Source organism: Lissotriton vulgaris, chromosome 2_1, assembly GCF_964263255.1.
Source record: "Lissotriton vulgaris chromosome 2_1, aLisVul1.2, whole genome shotgun sequence".
In the NCBI taxonomy this organism is placed as follows: Eukaryota; Metazoa; Chordata; class Amphibia; order Caudata; family Salamandridae; genus Lissotriton; species Lissotriton vulgaris.
The window spans coordinates 1693402740-1693422870 of NC_141687.1; the positions used below are offsets into that span (position 1 = coordinate 1693402740).

At 44.7% G+C, this 20131-nt stretch overlaps 1 protein-coding gene across 1 annotated transcript in view; it reads left to right on the plus strand.

Annotated features, from left to right (window-relative positions):
- LOC147733116 (uromodulin-like) overlaps positions 1–19598 on the plus strand; it is a 195009-nt gene extending 175411 nt beyond the window's left edge. The window contains exons 7-8 of the mRNA XM_086955814.1: positions 1725–1967; positions 19421–19598. Of these exons, the coding sequence (XP_086811940.1) occupies positions 1725–1967; positions 19421–19598 (421 nt within the window). The remainder of the gene's footprint in view (positions 1–1724; positions 1968–19420) is intronic.
- Positions 19599–20131: the final 533 nt, after the last annotated feature.

Sequence of the window (20131 nt, forward strand, 5' to 3'; positions counted from 1 at the left end):
TTATCCTTGAGGACTTCACCCACCACACCAGCAGCAACCACCAGCAATAGCAGCCCAGCACAAACACTGTGCAATTACCTGTGCAATTACCTCTCAGATTTATTCTCCAACAAAATCACAGCCACCTACACCAGCTTTGGCATATATCAGACCATCACCCTTACAATAAATCTTCCAGTATCAGAACAAAAGTGACATCCTGATAAAATGGAACCCCATCACCAAAGAGGAAACCACAGCCATCCTGAAGGCCATCCATTTTGTGGCTTTACATCTTCAGCAGATGTTCTACTTCAACAGCAAAGCTCTCACCCCTAGGCTCAGTACTTCCATTGACACAGCCACCTTCTCAGAAGTCTGGAAGTATGCAGCTGTCAGCGCCCTCCAGAGGAAGCCCTCATCAGACCCAGCCAAATTCACGAACTACCAACCAGTCTCCCTTCTTCCGTAACCTGTCAAGATCCTAGAGAAAGTCATCAATTGACTCCTCTCCAACCACATCACCGACCACCAGCTCATTGAAGCCACAGAATCAGGTTTTAGACCTAACCACAGTACAGAGTCGATCCTCACAGCAACAATAGATGACATTGAATGGTCTGTGACAAAGAAGAAACCAGCGCCTTCACCCAACTCAACCTCTCTGCTACTTTTGACAGTCTTCCATTTCATCATGATCAGATGACTTCTTGAGGCAGGCATTCACGGGCCCGCCCTGCAAAAGGTTTGCACCTTTCTTCCCAGAAGGACACAGTCAACATATGACTTTACCCGTCAGAAGCCCAGAAACTCATTTGTACAGACCTGCAGGGTTCCTCACTTAGCCCAACCCTTTTCAACATCTACATGACACCAACGGACGGCATCATTTGCACAGACAACATCAACATACTCACATATGCCGGCAATACCCAACTCATAATGTCTCTCTTGGACAAACAATTAAATCAACAAAATGTAGCAGTGGGTCACACAAGCAAATTGGCTGACTAAGTATCTGAAAAAGTAGGATAGACAACAAACATGAGTGATAAACCTATTGTGTGACTAAGCTTATCGGCTCCAACAGTGTTCGTAATGGCAACATTTTTGACGGCAATGTGGCGACTACGTGCAAGAATTATAAGGAACACCAAAGCCGTATGAACTTCTCGTTCTTAACCAAAATCCATTTTATACTAATTAGACTGTAATCATGAATTTGGGTAACTTTTTAAAACACATAACTCCATAACGTTTTTAATGGTGACAAATATTTGTACATCTTTTATGATCTTTTATGATCGAAATAAAGATTATTTGAATTGAATTGATAATTAATCCCAGCATCTCTTTGGAAAAAAGTACCATATGCATCTCTTCCACAGTCTGTATAGTCGCTAGGCTCCTGTAGGTTATCCTCAAACTCCTGTCTGGAGATGTAAAGCGAATACCATTCAGAGCTTATCCGTTAAGGTTTCAAATAAAGTGTAAATATATTTCTGAGATGTTGAATTACTCTTATGTACTCCATCCCCCTCAATCTGTGCTTAGAGACATCTCACCTCACCTTCCACAAGTATCTTAAAATTTGGCTTTTCCAGAGCATCAATTAGTAGCCGCCTCCCTATTCCCTTTTGTGCCATCAGCGCTGGGATGCCTCAGGGTAGCCATGCGCTTAATAAGTGTCAATTAATAATAATAATAATAATGTACTTACCCTGATGTTTTTTTGGTTAATGCAGCACAGTGACTCTCCCATCAGTGAATGGCTCGGGACCCATCACCGCCACCATGGCTGCCTACATGTCTAATGCCTTTACTGATCCGTACACAGTAGATACTAAACTGACGGTGGGAACCCCGCTCTACATTGGCATCTCCACTTCTTTCTCGGATGCAGACGTGTTTTCGTTGAGAGCAGACAAGTGCATTGCCTCCCCCAGCAGCAGCCCCTCTGAACCCGGCGTGCTCCTAATATCAAACGGGTAAGTGGATGATTCTAAGCATTGCTTTGTCTTTCTCTCACTTCCTTTTTGTCGCCTTTTCATAGCTTATAGTCGAAGAAATGTGGACCTTAAAGCATTCTGGATACAGGAAGCAGATAAAAGGAATCCGTGATCACCGGCAGCAAAAGTGGATGAATAAAAGAGAGCAGGCCATTCACAAGTAATATTGTAGAAACGAAAGGCCAGTCGCTGTTGCAGAGCATGAGCCCTTTGTGAGCTGTTCACGTAACATTCTTGGTGTGGATAGCGGAAGCCTTTCTCTGGTATTGTGGTCAGTTCAAGAAACTATTACTCAGTCCACAGATAATCATATGTGGCTAAAGTGGCTTCTAATGTGAGTGGAGAGTTTCACGAAGAGACTCTACTGCTAAATATCAACTCCCAGAATATTGTCATATCAGAATATTGAGGACAGAATACCGAGGGACAAAATATCGTAAGGTTGTGCATATAAAGAAGTGTAGATGTACAAGTACTAACTTAGCATCTACATACCATATACATATATATATATATATATATATATATATATATATATATATATGAAGAAGCAGCTCCTTGCAACACAGCTCAGCGCTTCGCGCCAGCAACGAAGGAGAGGGACCAGCCAGGTACAGCAGATAGTAGTTTATTCACAGGTTACAGCTGCGCGTTTCGAGCCAACTCGCCCTTGTTCACACTGTAATGCTACTATAAACAGTTGCTATTTTTATATGCTTGTGAAGTGAACACACCTCTAGTGATGACATCACGAATCACATGTTCATAGACATGAAAAAATTATTTACATATTTTTCTTTTTTTCTTTTTTCTTTGAGTAAAGCGTAAATTGCATTTGATAACAGGATGAATCCTATTAAGCTTCAAAAATATAATATAAATATTTAAAAAACAAAAGTATATCTGTATAAATACATTGATAATACATTATATTGCACACGCTATTACATGAAGAAATTCAACATAGATATGTCAATAAAGTGATTAGTGCAAAAATAGAAAAGCAGCAATAGGATAAAGTGCATGTGAGACTGTGTAAGAATTGTGCAAAAAGAAACAAAAAGTGCATACTGCGAGGTCAAGAAGTAATTCATTATCTGTAACTTGTAAGTACTCAGATCCCTGAGATAGTTACATTTAAAATTGACTAAAATAACCCTAAAAACAGTATAGACATATGCGTGTATACATCCAGATGGTCCTGGCCAGATATATACGATGAATCATACATGAACATGAAAAAAGAGATCATCATCATATATATATATATCTTACATATATGTGGTGTTAGGTGTAGAAAATCTAGACTTATTTACCTGTCAATATTTTATTTTCAATATTTTGTCCTTGATATTTTGCACCACCAATATTGTGGTGTCGATATTCAGGATTGCCACCTCACAAAGACACAGCTTCGTATAAACATCAAATAAAGTAAGACAAAACACACAAAATTTGTTGTGCGCCTTTAGTCTGGACAAGAGTTGTCTCTGCCACTTGCCATTTGTATGAGACTTATTCAGACTGATATACACATTACATTTTAATGGGACATAATTACTCAAGGGCGCAGTGGCGTAACCAAACTTGAGGGGGCCCCCCTGCAAAACACATGGAGGGGGCCCCCCTTCCCCGGTGGCCCGGTCCACCACCTACCACTTTGCCCCACTTTGGATGGATGGACAGATGGGTCGGTGGACGGTGGTACGGATGGATAGATGGATGTGGATGGATGGATGTGTGGCTGGGGATAGATGGTTGGATGGATGGACGGACGGAGGTACGGATGGATGAATGTAGATGGATAGGTGGAGGGATGGGTAGATAGGTGGATGGACAGATGGGTGTGTGGTGGCAGGCGGATGTTTAGATAGATGGATGAACTAATGTGTGTGTGGCTAGGGATGGATATGTGGCTGGAGATGGATGGACGGGTGGACTGAGGTACGGATGGATGAAAGGATGGGTGTGTGGCTGGGGATGGATGGATGGAAGGATGTATGGATGAAAGGATAGGTGTGCGCTTGGGGATGGTTGCATGGGCAGACGGATGGATGGGTGGATGGATGGATGGATGGATGGACGGATGGGTGTGTGACTGGGGGGATGGACGGACAGACAGATGGATGGATGGATGGATGAACGGATGTGTGTGTGGCAAGGGATGGACAGATGGATATATCTGGCTGGGGATGGATGAATAGATGGATGGACAGAGGTACGGCTGCATGGATGAAAGGATGGGTGTATGGCTTGGAATGGATGGCTGAATGGATGGACGGACGGATGGATGCAGCAGCGGGTGATGCAGTTAAGCTCGGCGTGCGGGTGTTGTTGACTGATGTTGTATAAGGATTTATTTATTTATTTAATTTACTCTATTCTATGGTCTATAGATCCGCCCCTTCCGGCGCTTAACTGTACCGGCCGCTGCTGGATGAATGGATAGTCAGTCAGTCAGTCAGGATATCTTTATTCGACTTATTGCAAGTCATACAAAGAAACATAAACAGTAAACAATAAAACATAACATAGGATACATATGCCCATACATACATAGCCCAGCATTTTCATAAAAGCATTAAAACTACAGATAAAAGTTAAATACTATACAAATGTTAAGACTATACAAATTCGTTCATAAGAGGCAAAAGTAATTCTGATAAAAAACCCTTAAAAATTGCTAAGGCGAGTTTTGACCGACAGCTTTTGCCCTAGCTGCGGCAACTAAGAAATTCGCGATGCAAAAGGTAGTGCGGGGATTTGACAAAAGCTGTAAATAAAGCAAGGCCGGACGAACCTGAGTGAAGCCCGCTTCTTTCAGGACAGGGAGTAGGTATTTTTTCCTCTGCTCATGAAAAAAGCTGCAAAACAGGACGAAGTGCAGTGTGTCCTGCACCGAGAAGTCGTCGCATCTACAGGGTGGGGCTTCATCTGGCTTCTGCCATCCCTTATATGAACCAAGATGGTAGTGTATCAGGTTGAACCTGAACTTGGTTAGCAGAAACCTATGGTAGGGAACGGTTACAAAAATAAGATAATGTGCAATTGAAGGGGCGCTAACCAAAAGGTTATGAGACCTAACTGATGGCTTCAATAGTTCTGCATCCTCACGATGCGCTTCCTTCCTGTCCATGAATGCCTTTTTTATGTGACCTATATCTTCAACCCTGATTTTGTCTGGGCATAGAAAGAGCTCAGGGCGGCCCAGGTCGGTAAATGATTTAATTAGGTAGGCCATCCATGGGATACTACTATGTTTATCTAAAGATAAAACATCCTTCAGGATTGTATGGTTTAGTGGGAGGTCTTCGTTTAACCACAATTTCAACCATAGAATCAGAGGTGCTAAGCTCAGTAGATCTGACAAATACGGTAAGCCCACCTCTCGATGGATTGAGTAGGTTGGGGTAGACTGAGGTACAGATAGAAGGGATCTAATAAATCTGTTTTCCGCTCTCTGGATAGGGTCAAGATTAGCGTAGCCCCACAAAGGAGAACCGTAAAGTGCAATAGCCACTGGCTTGCTCTTATAGATCTTTAGAAGGGCTTCCATGGGCCGGGCTCCCAGCTTGCCTGCAAAACCAAGGATCGCTGAGGAGGATCTAATTACCGCCAACTTTTTGGCTCTTATCTGTGGTCCCCATGTTACCTTTTGATCAAATAAAACACCCAAGTAGGGGAATGTCGTTACCATTGAGACGGGGACCCCACTCCAAAAGAAAGATTTGTGCCTTTTTTTGGTGCACTCGCGCCCCATTACCATAGTGTGTGATTTTGATACATTCACCTTCAAATCCAAATTATTCATAAAAATTCCAAATGCGTCCAAAAGAGTCTGGAGGCCAACACCAGTTTGAGCAATCAGCACGGCGTCGTCAGCGTACAGGAGTGCCGGAATTTGCACATCCCCTGCACGTGGGACGTCCGCATTCAGGCCGCGCAGATGTGCCCCCAAGCCGTTGATGTAGATGGTAAAAAGCGTGGGGGCTAAGATGCAGCCTTGACGTACCCCCTTTAAGGATTTAAATAATGGGGTGCATCTACCATTGTTTGACACTCGGACTGCTGCGAAGAGCTCCTGATGCATAGTGGCCATGAACGAGACCAAGGCTTCTTCGATGCCCAGCTCCAACAGGATCACCCACAATTTTGGTCTATTAACAAGATCGAACGCCGATGAAAGGTCCATAAAGGCAAGAAACACAGACCCCTCCTTGGCTACCGTATACTTGGAAATGAGGAGATGCAAGTTAGTACATTGTTCAATGGTACCCTTTCTCTCTCTAAAACCGTATTGCAAGTCAGATAGGCCTCCACGGTCCTCGATGTTCTCCCTCAATCTGGCTAACAGAACTCTGCCCAATATTTTTATGGTCGAGTCCAGTAGGGATATGGGCCTGTAGAAAGCGGGGTCGTCCCTGCGCCCTTTGTTTTTGAAGATGGGGACAATCGTGGATATGGCCCATGAGGCAGGCGCCGGGTTGCCGTTCACTGCATTAAACAAATTTGCCATAACCTCGGCCCATAGCTTGGGAGAGAACATGAAGAAGTCAGCCGGGACTCCATCCGGACCAGGTGCCTTGTGTTTGGTGGTTGCCAGGAGTGCTTTTTCCACTTCTTGCGAGTTGAAGATAATGGGGTGTACGTTTTTACTAGACAGCTGACCCCTGTTTCTGCCTTCGTCATCATCTCCCCCATATACATTTTTGAAAAAGGACAACCATGTTTCGTCAGCGATCACACAGTCCATGGGTGCGTTGTTGTCTTCCGCGAATAGGGGCTGCCTCAAGATCTCCCAAAATCTCCTACTGTCCTTTAGTACAGCCGCGGAAAGGAGATTATCCCAGGTTTCGCGTTTGATTGCGTCTTTGCGGATTTTTGTGGCCGCTTTGTAGATCTTCCTTTTTCTAGAGATTTCAGCTCTATCCCTGGGTACAAATTTTAGTGCCGCTAGCAGTTCTCTGTGTGCTTTCGAGCATTCATGATCAAACCAGCGCTTATGACCTTGTGCTCCCGGGGTGGGTTTAACCAGGAGATCCTTAGAGACTTGGGCGCAGATTGCCTCATAGGCTGCGACTATGGTATGCCCCTGTGTAACCGGATTTCTACAAAGCTCAACTTGGGCTTTGATTTTGGGGAAACATTTTTTATAGAAATTGTCCGGGATCACTTTAGCCCACTTCACTCGTCTGTTTTGATCAGCGGTCCTCAGAGAATGTGCCACTTTCTCCGTTGCTGGGGGTGCCCCCATGTAGGCACCCCAGGCCACTTCAAGAAGTACTGGGTTGTGATCGCTGAAGTGAGTGGGTACAGTGCAATAGGCCATAGTCCTGCTTAGAATTCCCCGAGTCACGAAAATATAATCAATCACTGTACCATGTAGGGTGCCGGTAAAAGTTGGAATTCTCAGGGCGCAGTCAGGTTCAATTAAATCAAAGTTGGCCAGGAGTTCCTCAAGCTCCTGCCCCTCTACAGAATGTTCGAAATGAGGGCCCTGTGTGGCTGCATCCTCAGCATCCTTTGCATCACTACCCTTGCAGGCTAATTCGCACAAATGGATATTAAAATCGCCTAATAAAATTAACTCATAAACAAAATTTATATCCTGAAGTACTGTATTTAAAATGTTATCTAGGCTTGCGATATTACGACCATTATAATCGCTATTCCTAGAATTATAAAAGTTTACATATAATGACTTACAGTCTTTACTGGTCACCCTCTCAATCATTAAAATGTTATCGGAATCAGAGCTGATCTGCCTATAGCTGCCTTTTAGAGCCAGTGAAAACAAGATCGCCAAGCCCCCCTTGGCTCTGCCCGCTCTACTAGGGACTGCAGGTTTAGTGAAACTAATGTACCCATCCCACCAAAGGTTATACGCCGTATCCCAGGTTTCTTGCAGGGCGATGATATGATGCTTAGAGATAAAACTTAGCCATGCATGATCCTGACGTTTGGCGTTTAGGCCCGCCACGTTCCAACTCATTATCTTACAGTGGTCAGTGGATGGCCTTGAGTCTACTATCGCAATCTCATTTGCACTTTCAGCTATTGGTTGTTGCAATACCTGACACCACCTGTAACTAATGAGTCGAACGCCTCCTCCCGTTCTTGGACTGCTTCTGGTTCGAGTCAGTCGCAGGAATTTAAGTCTGACAGAGGAGCAAATCTGTTGCCAGTACCAAATCCCCACTCAAAAGGGGTGGCTGCCTGGGCCTGTCCAAATGGAGCTAAGTTCCACAGAGGTTGTGGGGTTATTGGGTGTACCGGGAACTGATCGTTTCCCAACCATTGTGTTGGCCTAAAACCCCTGGTGTTATAATCATAGGCCCGTATACCAGAACCCCAAACATTCCCTCTTGGCTCTTGTACCAAAGGTGGCCTGATGTTTAGGTCATTTGGGCGATAGGGTCTACCTGGCTCCCTATAAGCTGTTGGTTGAGACCAGTCATTATGATGTCGAAGTCTAGGGCCCCCTCCCCATCTGTCAGCATTGGTAGATCTTTTGTAGGTAGGAAGTTTAGGTAAGGTGGTAAACCTATTTTTGTCGAAAAAGAACTTGAGGGTGAGAGGAATTATGGAGCCACTACGTCGTTGGGGCGGGAAGATGTTGTTTAAGATGTCTGGGAGGACCTCGGCATTGGCAAAATTTAAGATGACACAATCCCCTTGAAACTTTTTGGGCTTGCTACCGATCCATGGAACCCTCCTTGACATAACAATATCCCCTGCCAGCTTATCAAAACCCTGTTCTGTCATAAACATGTTATTGGTTAGCCAATGTAACGCTTTGTCTTTTAGGTCCTGGTTGGACTCTACTTTGCCTTGTGTTAAAACTGGGATGTTGGCCAGCACCAGGACAACCGGTGAGGCTTCCAAGATAAATTGGGCAGAGATGTCCACTTGGTGTGCTTCCGCTATAGCAGCAGATGTACTAATGCTAGGGACTGCAGTATCTGCAACCTGGCACACTGCAGGTAATGGTGGTAGTGAGGGTGATGGGGGCGGGAGTGACGGCCCTTGCTGTATGGGTTGCGAGCTACTCTCATTAGGGGTGGCTTCTACGTTTGTGGGTATTAAGTTTGTGACGAGGAAAGATAAATTTTCAACCTCGTCTGCCAGCTTACTATATGCCGCACCCAACTTTTTTACCTCTGATGTTAACTTGTCCAATTTCCCTATCATGGGTTTGATTATGGTCCTGATTTTAATATCAATCATATCTTGTATTCTGTTAAAGAGGTCCTCGTCGATGGTACTTCTTGGCTCAATATCAGTGACGGGATCGAGCTGTTTCCTTACTCGAGTCGGGGGTGGTGTAGCGGCCTTCTTCCTGCTAAGATGTTTGCCCCCACGTTTCGCTGCAGATTTTCGACAAGCTCTGACAGCCCTTGTGGCAATTTGCGGAGAGTGAAGAACTACTTCCGTGGCAGCTGTCTGCTGATTTAGATCATTGGTGGTGTTATCTGATAAGTCGATCAGATCTTGTCTATCTGATTGGAGGTCAGAATCAGCTTTATCCTCGGAGTCCGGATCTTGAGAAATCAGATTTTCTGGAATCCCTGGAAGATTATCTGGCAGTAGTTCAGATGTCTCAGAGCTTAGGGCGCTTGTCGATGGACTTGCTGACGGCAAAATGGGTGATTGACTCAACCCAAGAGATTGCCTACGCTTGTTATTGATATCGTTGACTACTTGCACAAGATATGAGTCTAAGGTGTTCACAGACTCAGCTGGGACAGGGACCCGTTTTTTCCCCATTCTTAGGATAATAGCAGAAGAAAAAGCAGGAAACCTAACGTCAAGTCGAGACGAGTAGGTTGTAGAACAGATGTACTGCTGGCAATGCTGATGCGATAACAATACACGTGGCAGTAATGCAATGTAAAGACCAGAAAGTCACAATGGGTACAGTACCTTAGTTTGCAGCAGATAAATGTAATGGGGATGGCCTAGCCTGGCCTTTTCGTGCCTCTGAGGGCCCGCCCTTTGCCCGGGCTTAGCCCGGCGCCTGCCCGCGCGCGTCCCGCGACGCGGGAAGGGATGCCCCTTTTTGTGCGCCTCCTGGCGCGCTCAGCCTCGACGCGACTTCCGTCCAGGTCGCGGAGGCTTCTGGGGCTTGTGGTCTCAACTCCCCCGCTCAGCGGCAGCACGGGATATTGGGAATGGATAGTTGAATGGATGGACGGGTGGATGGAATGATGGGTGTGTGGCTGGGGATGGGTGGATGATTTGTTGGATGGATGGATATTTGGGTGAGTGGAATGGGTGGGCTGGATTTGAAGGTTAGAATGCACATGACGTAGTAGGCAGTGGGAGGCGATGGGACACAAGGGCCAGCTGGGGTCTGATTTCAGAAGTAGGCATGCAGCACTAGTGGATGGGAGGCAAAGAGGCACCAGTCACATACCCTCCTCTCCCCAGGCCTGTACGGGGTGCCACAGTAAGCAGACCCTACCTTAAGCTTCTCTTGAGAGTCTTGACACCCCAAAGGGACCACAGGCCCTTGCCAGACTGTACCGACTCATCAGTGAGTGGGGGCCCCATGCCACCCAGACTCGGCCTGTGATTCTCTGCCCCTAAAGGCCTCTCCACAGCCTCTCTCCAGTGCTCATGTATGTGCGTGTGTGTACATGTATGTGGATGCTTGTCTATGTATGTGCGCGTATGTGCCCTCATGTACATGTACGCTTGCATACCTGCATGTGTGTGTCTGAATGTGCATATTTGTTTGGGTATGTCGAAGTGCCTGCATGTGTTTGTACTTGTAAACGTGCATGCGTTTGTGTGTGTGTGTGTGTATGTATTTCCCCTCGGTGATGCTGTATGGGTATGTGCGTGCTTATCTGCGTGCAAATCTATGTGAACGTGTCTGTGTTTGTGTGTATCTCAGCATGCCTGTGTGCCTGTGCATGAGGATGTATATATAGTTTGTGTGTGTTTGCGGCTGCACGTGTGTGTGTTTGTGAATTTGTGTGTGCTTGCCTATGTCTCTGTGTGTGTCTGCGAGCGTGTGCTTCAGTGTTTGTGTGTGTGCTTGTTTATTCTAGTCTGTCTGTGTTTATTCTGAAGTTCATTTATAGCACATAGAAGGCCCGGGTGGTGAGAGTGCTTTATTGAGAACAATATATGTGACAATAAGTAATAAGCATAGCACACATTGAGGTGCAGGAAACACAACATTAGGAGCCCAGCCGGACACAAGATGGGACAGTTACACACCTGTACTGTTGTGATGCACAGGTGTCCTGCTCTGTGTTGTGTGCCTTGGCTAGCATGTATTTATTTGCTGTCTTCCTTGTGCGTGCTCCGAAGCTGATCTCATGGCATGTCAGTGCTATTTACACTGGATATGCATATTCTTGTATGAATAACAAAATCATAGTCAATAAGCAAAACACTACACCAGCGCATTCTGTACAACACGGACATACACACAATGCAGCAAGAACACAGCTGATCCTAGTGACAGGGAAGGACTAACAGAGGTTTGGAGAAAGAGACATTCAATCCTCAGACCACACAGAGCAGAAAAACCAAGGGCAGGACACCAGGTGTGTGTCTGTGCTCCTGTGGGCCTGTGTATCAGTGTGTGTAAGAGTGTGTACCATTCCATGTGTCTGTATGCTTCTGTTGCTTTTATCAATGTCTGTGTATAACTGAGTGTGTGTGTGTGTGTGTCTATCTGCACTTGTGAGTCTTTGTGAGTGTGCATATGAGAGTGGAGGGTGTATATATAAGTATATGTGTATCTTTGGTGAGTGCCCGGCTGAGTGTATCACAGTGAGTGTGAGTGCTTAGTTCTGCATGTTTGTGTGTGTCAGTGCGTGTGTGCCCCTATCTGCAGCGGTGGGTCCTTGTGCCTGTGCATATGAGAGTGGTCTGTGTACAGAACATATCTGCGCATCTGTGCTGTGTGCACAGCTGATACTATCATAGTTTGTGTGTTTAGTTGTGTGTGATTGTTGGTGTGTTACTGGGAGTGTGAATGTGAGCCTTTGGTTGAGTGTATCCATCAGTATATCAGTGTGTGTATATCACGATGTTATATGTCTAAGTTGTGTGCATGAGAGTGGGTGTACACTGAAAGTGTGTTCGTGTGCATGAGTGTGACAGTACACTGTGAGTGTGTTCGTGTGCATGAGTGTGACTTGTGTTCGTGTGCATGAGTGTGACAGCACACTGTGAGTGTGTTCGTGTGCACAAATGTGACATGTGTTCGTGTGCATGAGTATGACTGCACACTGTGAGTGTGTTCCTGTGCATGAGTGTGACAGCATACTTTGAGTGTGTTCATGTGCATGAGTGTGACGTGTGTTCGTGTGCATGAGTGTGACAGCACACTGTGAGTGTGTTTGTGTGCATGAGTTTGACATGTGTTTGTGTGCATGAGTGTGACAGCACACTGTGAGTGTGTTCGTGTGCATGAGTATGACAGCACACTGTGAGTGTGTTCGTGTGCATGAGTGTGACGTGTGTTCGTGTGCACGAAATGACTGCACACTGGGAGTGTGTTCCTGTGCATGAGTGTGACAGCACACTTTGAGTGTGTTCATGTGCATGAGTGTGACATGTGTTCGTGTGCATGAGTGTGACAGCACACTGTGAGTGTGTTCGAGTGCATGAGTGTGACGTGTGTTTGTGCACATGAATGTGACAGCACACTGTGAGTGTGTTCGTGTGCATGAGTGTGACAGCACACTGTGAGTGTGTTTGTGTGCATGAGTGTGACTTGTGTTCATGTGAATGAGTGTGACAGCACACTGTGAGTGTGTTCGTGTGCATGAGTGTGACGTGTGTTCGTGTGCACGAGTATGACTGCACACTGTGAGTGTGTTTGTGTGCATGAGTGTGACAGCATACTTTGAGTGTGTTCATGTGCATGAGTGTGACGTGTGTTCGTGTGCATGAGTGTGACAGCACACTGTGAGTGTGTTCGTGTGCATGAGTTTGACATGTGTTTGTGTGCATGAGTGTGACAGCACACTGTGAGTGTGTTCGTGTGCATGAGTATGACTGCACACTGGGAGTGTGTTCCTGTGCATGAGTGTGACAGCACACTTTGAGTGTGTTCATGTGCATGAGTGTGACGTGTGTTCGTGTGCATGAGTGTGACAGCACACTGTGAGTGTGTTCGAGTGCATGAGTGTGACGTGTGTTCGTGCACATGAGTGTGACAGCACACTGTGAGTGTGTTCGTGTGCATGAGTGTGACGTGTGTTCGTGTGCACGAGTATGACTGCACACTGTGAGTGTGTTTGTGTGCATGAGTGTGACAGCATACTTTGAGTGTGTTCATGTGCATGAGTGTGACGTGTGTTCGTGTGCATGAGTGTGACAGCACACTGTGAGTGTGTTCGTGTGCATGAGTTTGACATGTGTTTGTGTGTAAGAGTGTGACAGCACACTGTGAGTGTGTTCGTGTGCATGAGTATGACTGCACACTGGGAGTGTGTTCCTGTGCATGAGTGTGACAGCACACTTTGAGTGTGTTCATGTGCATGAGTGTGACGTGTGTTCGTGTGCATGAGTGTGACAGCACACTGTGAGTGTGTTCGAGTGCATGAGTGTGACGTGTGTTCGTGCACATGAGTGTGACAGCACACTGTGAGTGTGTTCGTGTGCATGAGTGTGACAGCACACTGTGAGTGTGTTTGTGTGCATGAGTGTGACTTGTGTTCGTGTGCATGAGTGTGACAGCACACTGTGAGTGTGTTCGTGTGCATGAGTGTGACGTGTGTTCGTGTGCACGAGTATGACTGCACACTGTGAGTGTGTTTGTGTGCATGAGTGTGACAGCACACATTTTGTGTGTTGTTTGTGCATGAGTGTGACAGCACACTTTGAGTGTGTTCGTGTGTGAGGAGTCTGTGCTTGAGTGTGGTTTTATCACCGTGTGTATGCGACCGTGTGTACCTATGAGCCTGTATATTTGAGTGTATAACACTTCGTGCATATCACGTATTTGTGTATGTATGTGTTTGTGTTGTGGTGGTATCACTGTCAGTTTTTGTGTGTGACTTGTGCTTATGGGTTTATGTGCCTGTGAGAGTGTGTGTATATCTGTGTGTGTGTCTATGCTGTGTGCAATGTGCAGGCCTGTGTGTCCTCTGAGATGTTATTTCAGGCACTGGAGTGAGTTCACAAGAATGGGAGCTTGAAGTGCCCTGTCTTTGAAAACATCCAGCTCTGTGCTCTTCACTAGTGAATGTGCCTCTGTATTTGTCACTAGTGAATGAATGTGTGTGTGCCTGTCACCAGCCACTGTTATTAGCATGCTGCCGCCGCCAGGGTGCTGTAAAGAATGCTAAATACTTCTGTGATGTCATTGAGTTAAAGGACGTTTTATCACACCTGAAGAACTGATGCTGATTGTATTGCAGCTGTTCTATAGCGCTTACTACACAGACGTGGGAGACTGAAGCGCTTGTCTTCTACTTGGGCAGTATCTACACTATGTCCATTGGCCAAGCGACGTCACCTCCGGACATTGTGGTGTTCATAATGGATGGTTCTCAGTGACACATTGACCAACCCGGGTGCAGCGCTGTGGCCCCAAACATACGGTGGTTCTGCCCACAGTGTTGCTTCCATCGGCGGCCTCTTTGTTAAGCACTCAACGTGTTCACTTTCTACCCAGTATCCTTCAGTCAGTCACACGGGCGAAGCAGGCTGAAAATGAACTCATTTCAGTGCCCCATTTGAGGACTGCGTCAGATCCGGTCCGGTACTCACTCTGAACCACTCCAATAATGGATTTGCTGTTCTGCGACAGTAAATGCCTTCTACAAACTTGACTTCATTTGTTTGTCCTCTGTGGCTGTGAAATAGTTTCCAAAGGGTGCCCTGTCTGTCTGTCTCTCACTTCACTTCCATTGACTTGTAAAAGCGAAGCTGACAGTAGCTGGAGTGAAGGTAGCCCCTTTCTGTGCAGTGCCCTCTCTGGGGCCCCCACCCCCATCCTTGTCCTGGGCCTGCTCGTGGCTCTGACTGAAGAGAAACAATGTTGCTACTTTGTTTTTCTTCAGTCCACAGCGCATGCAGGCTGCTTTACAGTCTGCTTTAGGAAGAGAGAGTCACAGCTCTCTACCCAGTTCTCTACAAGTGCTAAGGGGGCCCCTTCACTTACTGAAGACTGCCCCCCCCATCCTTTTCTTCATCTCATCCTTATATGCACTGACTCTATTACGAACCAAGTCATAATCTACCTTTGAAAAACCACAATGGTCACTCAGATTTCTTTTCAGCCACCACGGAGTCAACCGAGTACTGGGTTTCCGACCCCTTAAAAGTTCAAATGGACTGACCAATGTAACAGAATTAGGAGATGTTCTGTAAGACAATAACATAGACTGAAGAGCATTACGCCAGTTCAGGTTACCTTTAACAGAAAGCTGGATAGCCTCCTTGACAACTCTGTTGAATCTTTCAACCTGGCCATTGGCCTCGGGATGGAACACAGCGATTTTGTTATGTGTGATCCCACATTTAGTGATAAAACATTGAAAATCCTTGCTAGTAAATTGTGGCCCATTGTCAGTCACTAACTCTTCTGGGATTCCTTCCCTACAAAAAGTCTCATCTAAAAACTCTACCACATTTTTAGTTGTTATCTCTCTGACCATTTTGACCTCTGGCCATTTTGAGAAATAATCTATCAAAACCATACCAAATCTTCCATGTTCAGGTAAGACAGAAAATGGACCAATAAAATCAAGTCCTAACTTCCGCCAAGGACCAAAAGGATATTCCACAGGACAAGGTTCAGAACGCAAAGGAACAGCGGACTTGTCACTATTGGCACACTCTGAGCATTTTTGGACGTAGTGTTCCACACAACCATCTACTCCTGGCCACCAAAAGAAATCTTTTATCCGTCTCCTAGTAAACAAGATTCCTAAATGTCCCTCATGAGCAATACCAATGATAGTGTCCCTCAAGGAAGAGGGAGGAATAAATTTATCACCTCTCATGAGAACCCCATTTTCAATTGCTAACTCATCCTGAACTTTAGCATAACTCATCATCTCACCTGAAAACTTCCTTTGTTCTGGCCATCCTTGTAAAATGTAGTTTTTAACTTCAGTCAATTCAATGCTCTTCTCCATTTCTCTCGCCCAGGACTCCTTACTCAAATCAAATTTCTCCCCATACACCAACATAACGTCTTGGGAAGTAAAAGCTACTTCACACTCATCATCATCACAAGGAGCATCATAGGAAGTGTGCAATCTGGACATGCAATCAGCATGAATGTTAGTTTTCCCTTTTTCATAAACCATCTCAAAATGGAATGATTGTAGTCTAGAAGCCAATCTGGCAAGGCGAGCTGATAAGGTTCGACCTCCACCCGGTGCCATCATGTAAATAAGGGGCTTATGGTCAGTTTTAATAGTGAATTTTGTTCCCCATAGAAAAGTTTTAAAATGTTCAGCTGCCCAAACTGAAGCTAATAACTCTCTTTCAATAACTGAGTAATGTTTTTCAGCATCCCTCAAAGCCCTTGAAGCATAAGCAATTATCCATTCTTTTCCGCAGTCATTTTGCATGAGAACAGCACCTAACCCCGTGCTACTTGCGTCAACCATGATGGTACACTTTTTTCCCACAACAAAAGGTCTCAAACAAGGTGCATTCACAACGAAAGCTTTGAGATTTTGAAATGCTTCTGTCAATACATCAGACCATAAGAACCTTGCATTTTTCTTTAAAAGTGGTCTAAAAGAATCTACTTTAGAAGAAAAATTTGGAATAAATTTGGCATAAAACTCCATTAGTCCTAAAAAAGCTACCAATTGTTCTTTTGAAACAGGTACAGGAGCCTTAATAATGCTTTCAATGTGTTTCTGCTTAGGTCTAATCCCGGCACCACTGATGGAGTGTCCCAGGTATTCCACTTCTTTTTCTCTAATCTTACATTTATCAAGGCGAAGGGTAAGACCCTTAGTAGATAATGCAGATATAACTTTTCTTAAATTATCATCATGCTCCTCCACATTTTTTCCAAATACAAGAATATCATCTTGAAAAGCGATTGCCCCTGTCAACCCTTCAAGTGTCTCTTTCATTAGCCTTTGAAAAACGGAAGCGGCACTAGCCAATCCAAAAGGCATACGTTTATATCTGAAGAGACCTTCTGGCGTAATAAAAGCTGTCAAATTTTTGGATTCATCATCCAGGACAACCTGATGATAAGCACTTGCCAAATCAATGCACGAGAAAATCTCAGCACCTCCTAATGTTGAGACCATCTCATGAAGATTCAGCAAGGGATGAGCATCCACCCAGATCAAATTATTTAAGCTGCGAAGATCTACACATAGCCTCAATTCGCCGCTGGATTTAACCGAAATCACAATCAGGGAAACCCACCCTCAAGAGGACTCAAATCCATTGAGTGTTGTTCTTCTTATCACTTTTAGTATACTTAAGTTTTGAATCATTCTTATTGTTAGAAAAATCATTTTTAAAAATAGGATTTCTTAAATTTTTCTCCTTCTTTGGAAACACTAAAAACGTCTCATTTTTCACTTCCTCTTATTTCCTTCACAAACTTCTCAGAATGTTCAATTGACCTTGCGATATCAATAGCTGCACTTAAGGACATATCTGAAGTTGTCCAAAGTCTTTCCTGGACTTTTTTGTTATTTGTTCTCATCAGTATTTGATCGCTTAACACTTGTTCATAGGTTATGTGTTCAAAATCACAAGTGACAGCAAGTGATCTGAGAGAAGATACAAAATCATCAATTGGTTCGTCTGCAGATTGTTTACGGGAATAGAAAATAAATCTCTCCATGACAATGTTCTTTTTTTTCCCGAATCTTATTTTTAATTGTTCCGCTGCACACTCATACACATCCTTCTCACCGGGATTGGTTAAGGCTGGAAGAGTGACAAATTCTTTTAATACAATCCCCCCAAGACAATGTTTTAAAAGTGATAATTTCCTCTCAGGTTCGCATTCAGTACCTTCCATGACTTCAACATAAGCCAAGAAAACTGGTTCCCATATTTCCCATTCCATGGGAGGATCACCTTTATTTGCCAAGAATGAAGGAGGAGGAACAATTCCACTCATTTTAAAATATAATAAGTTAATGAGATGACTTATTCCTCTTTTTTTTTGGGAGAATAATCTTTAACTAAAACAAGGAAAAGATCCAAAATAATACCTTAAGGCAGGGTTCAGGTGAGAAACAATCGTGTTGAAATGATTCCAGGAACACGAACTTGAAAGAATGAAAAAAAAAACGATGAAAAACAATGAAGAAACGAAATTCACCAATTTAAGATGGCCGCCGTGGAAATCGCTTTCTTTCTGAAGGCAGTGGACCTTGTTTTGAAAGCGTATGACGTGAGACGTAGGCTGTGAAGGAATCTCGCGTTGCATTCACGTTCGCGCTGGAGCTCGAACTGAAAGGGACTCGCGCTGCTGAAAACTCGCGCTGAGGACAACTAGCGCTACGGAAATCTTCGAGGTAAAGAAATAATTTGATATAAATACCTCAGAAGATGAAAGCGAGTGTTCTCTAAGGTCGAATCTGTAAGAGTCCGCAGGTTTCCAATAGCTCCGCAGGTTTAAATTCCTTGAAGTCGAGATTTCCTTTTTTTTTTAAATCCGATAAAATGAATATTGATGAAATCTTCTTCTTTTTTTTTCAAATGAAATCTTCTTTTTAATGAACAAATTAGAAGATATAATGTTCTTTTTTCCTCGTCGCCAGTGTAGGAAAGACACAAGGTCACAGGAAGCTCGTTGAAGGAAGAGTTTAATGAGGCACATCTGGAGCAAGTCCAGTCAAGGCAGTTAATGAATACATCATTCCAAACAACAAGTAACTTACACCTTCAAAAGATGCAGTGGCATGTGCACAGAACAGAAAGCGACTGACACGAGATAACACGAGTCATACCTCGTGCCATCTCGTGTCAGAGACAGTATACAACACTATCACCTTAGCACACTGCTTCACTCACTAAATTTAAGCTCACTTATTAACACACAATCTCTCTGGTTTGATGTTAATCTCACACCTTGGAACAGTCTCACTCGTTTGTCAGTCTGACTCCTTAGAGTGCAGTCTCAACGGTGACCAGTCTCACTGTCCCCAACTGATTTAAATTGCATCACAGACGGGTGAGTATTTTATTTTATTTTTTTCTAAAAACCGCTCCAAACCAAACCAATCAGATGCCACTTGCGTGGCTTCTTACGTATCAGCAAGGGTGGCTGATTGGAGGAAAAAATGAAAAGGTGGCAACAGTTGCGAACCGGTTTCACTCACTGGCGAAATAGGTACATCTCACCAGGTAGGTGCTCTTGGTGGGCTCCGACACATGCACAGCAAGAATTTAATGGTGACTTGACTGTGACGTTAAAAGCGATCTTTAAAATATACCTCCTCACTCTCTTCTCTCCACAGCTGTGCAGTGACGGATGAAGTGGACGTACAGATTATCCACAACGGCGATACCCTGGAAGTTATGTTTAAGATAGAGACCTTTGCCTTTAAAGACCAGTCTGCAGTGTACATGAGATGTGATGTATCCCTGTGCAAGAAGACAACACAAGACACCTGCGGGGTAAGTGACGGGGGTTGATGCAGAAAAGGAATTTAAATAAGCTCCCAAAGCAGCAAGTGGAGAGGTGCCAGGGTGAGCAATTGTGAGTACAGGAACGCAGTGGCCTGAAGAAGAATCAAGCGTTTGCTTCTTTCACCAAACATACAAAGAGCAGGTGCAGCACTAAAAGCAGCAATGCAAGCTTACATCACACACGACAAGCAGCAGTGGCAATGCAAGCTTACATCACACACAAGTACACCCCAAGCAGCAGCAGCAATGCAAGCTTACATCACACACAAGTACACCACAAGCCGAAGCGGCAATGCAAGGTTACATCACACATAAGAACACCACAAGCAGCAGCGGCAATGTAAGCTTACATCACACACAAGTACACCACAAGCAGCAGCAGCAATGCAAGCTTACATCACACACAAGTACACCACAAGCCGAAGCGGCAATGCAAGGTTACATCACACATAAGTACACCACAAGCAGCAGCAGCAATGCATGCTTGCCTCACACACAAGTACACCACAAGCAGCAGTGGCAATGCAAGCTTACATCAC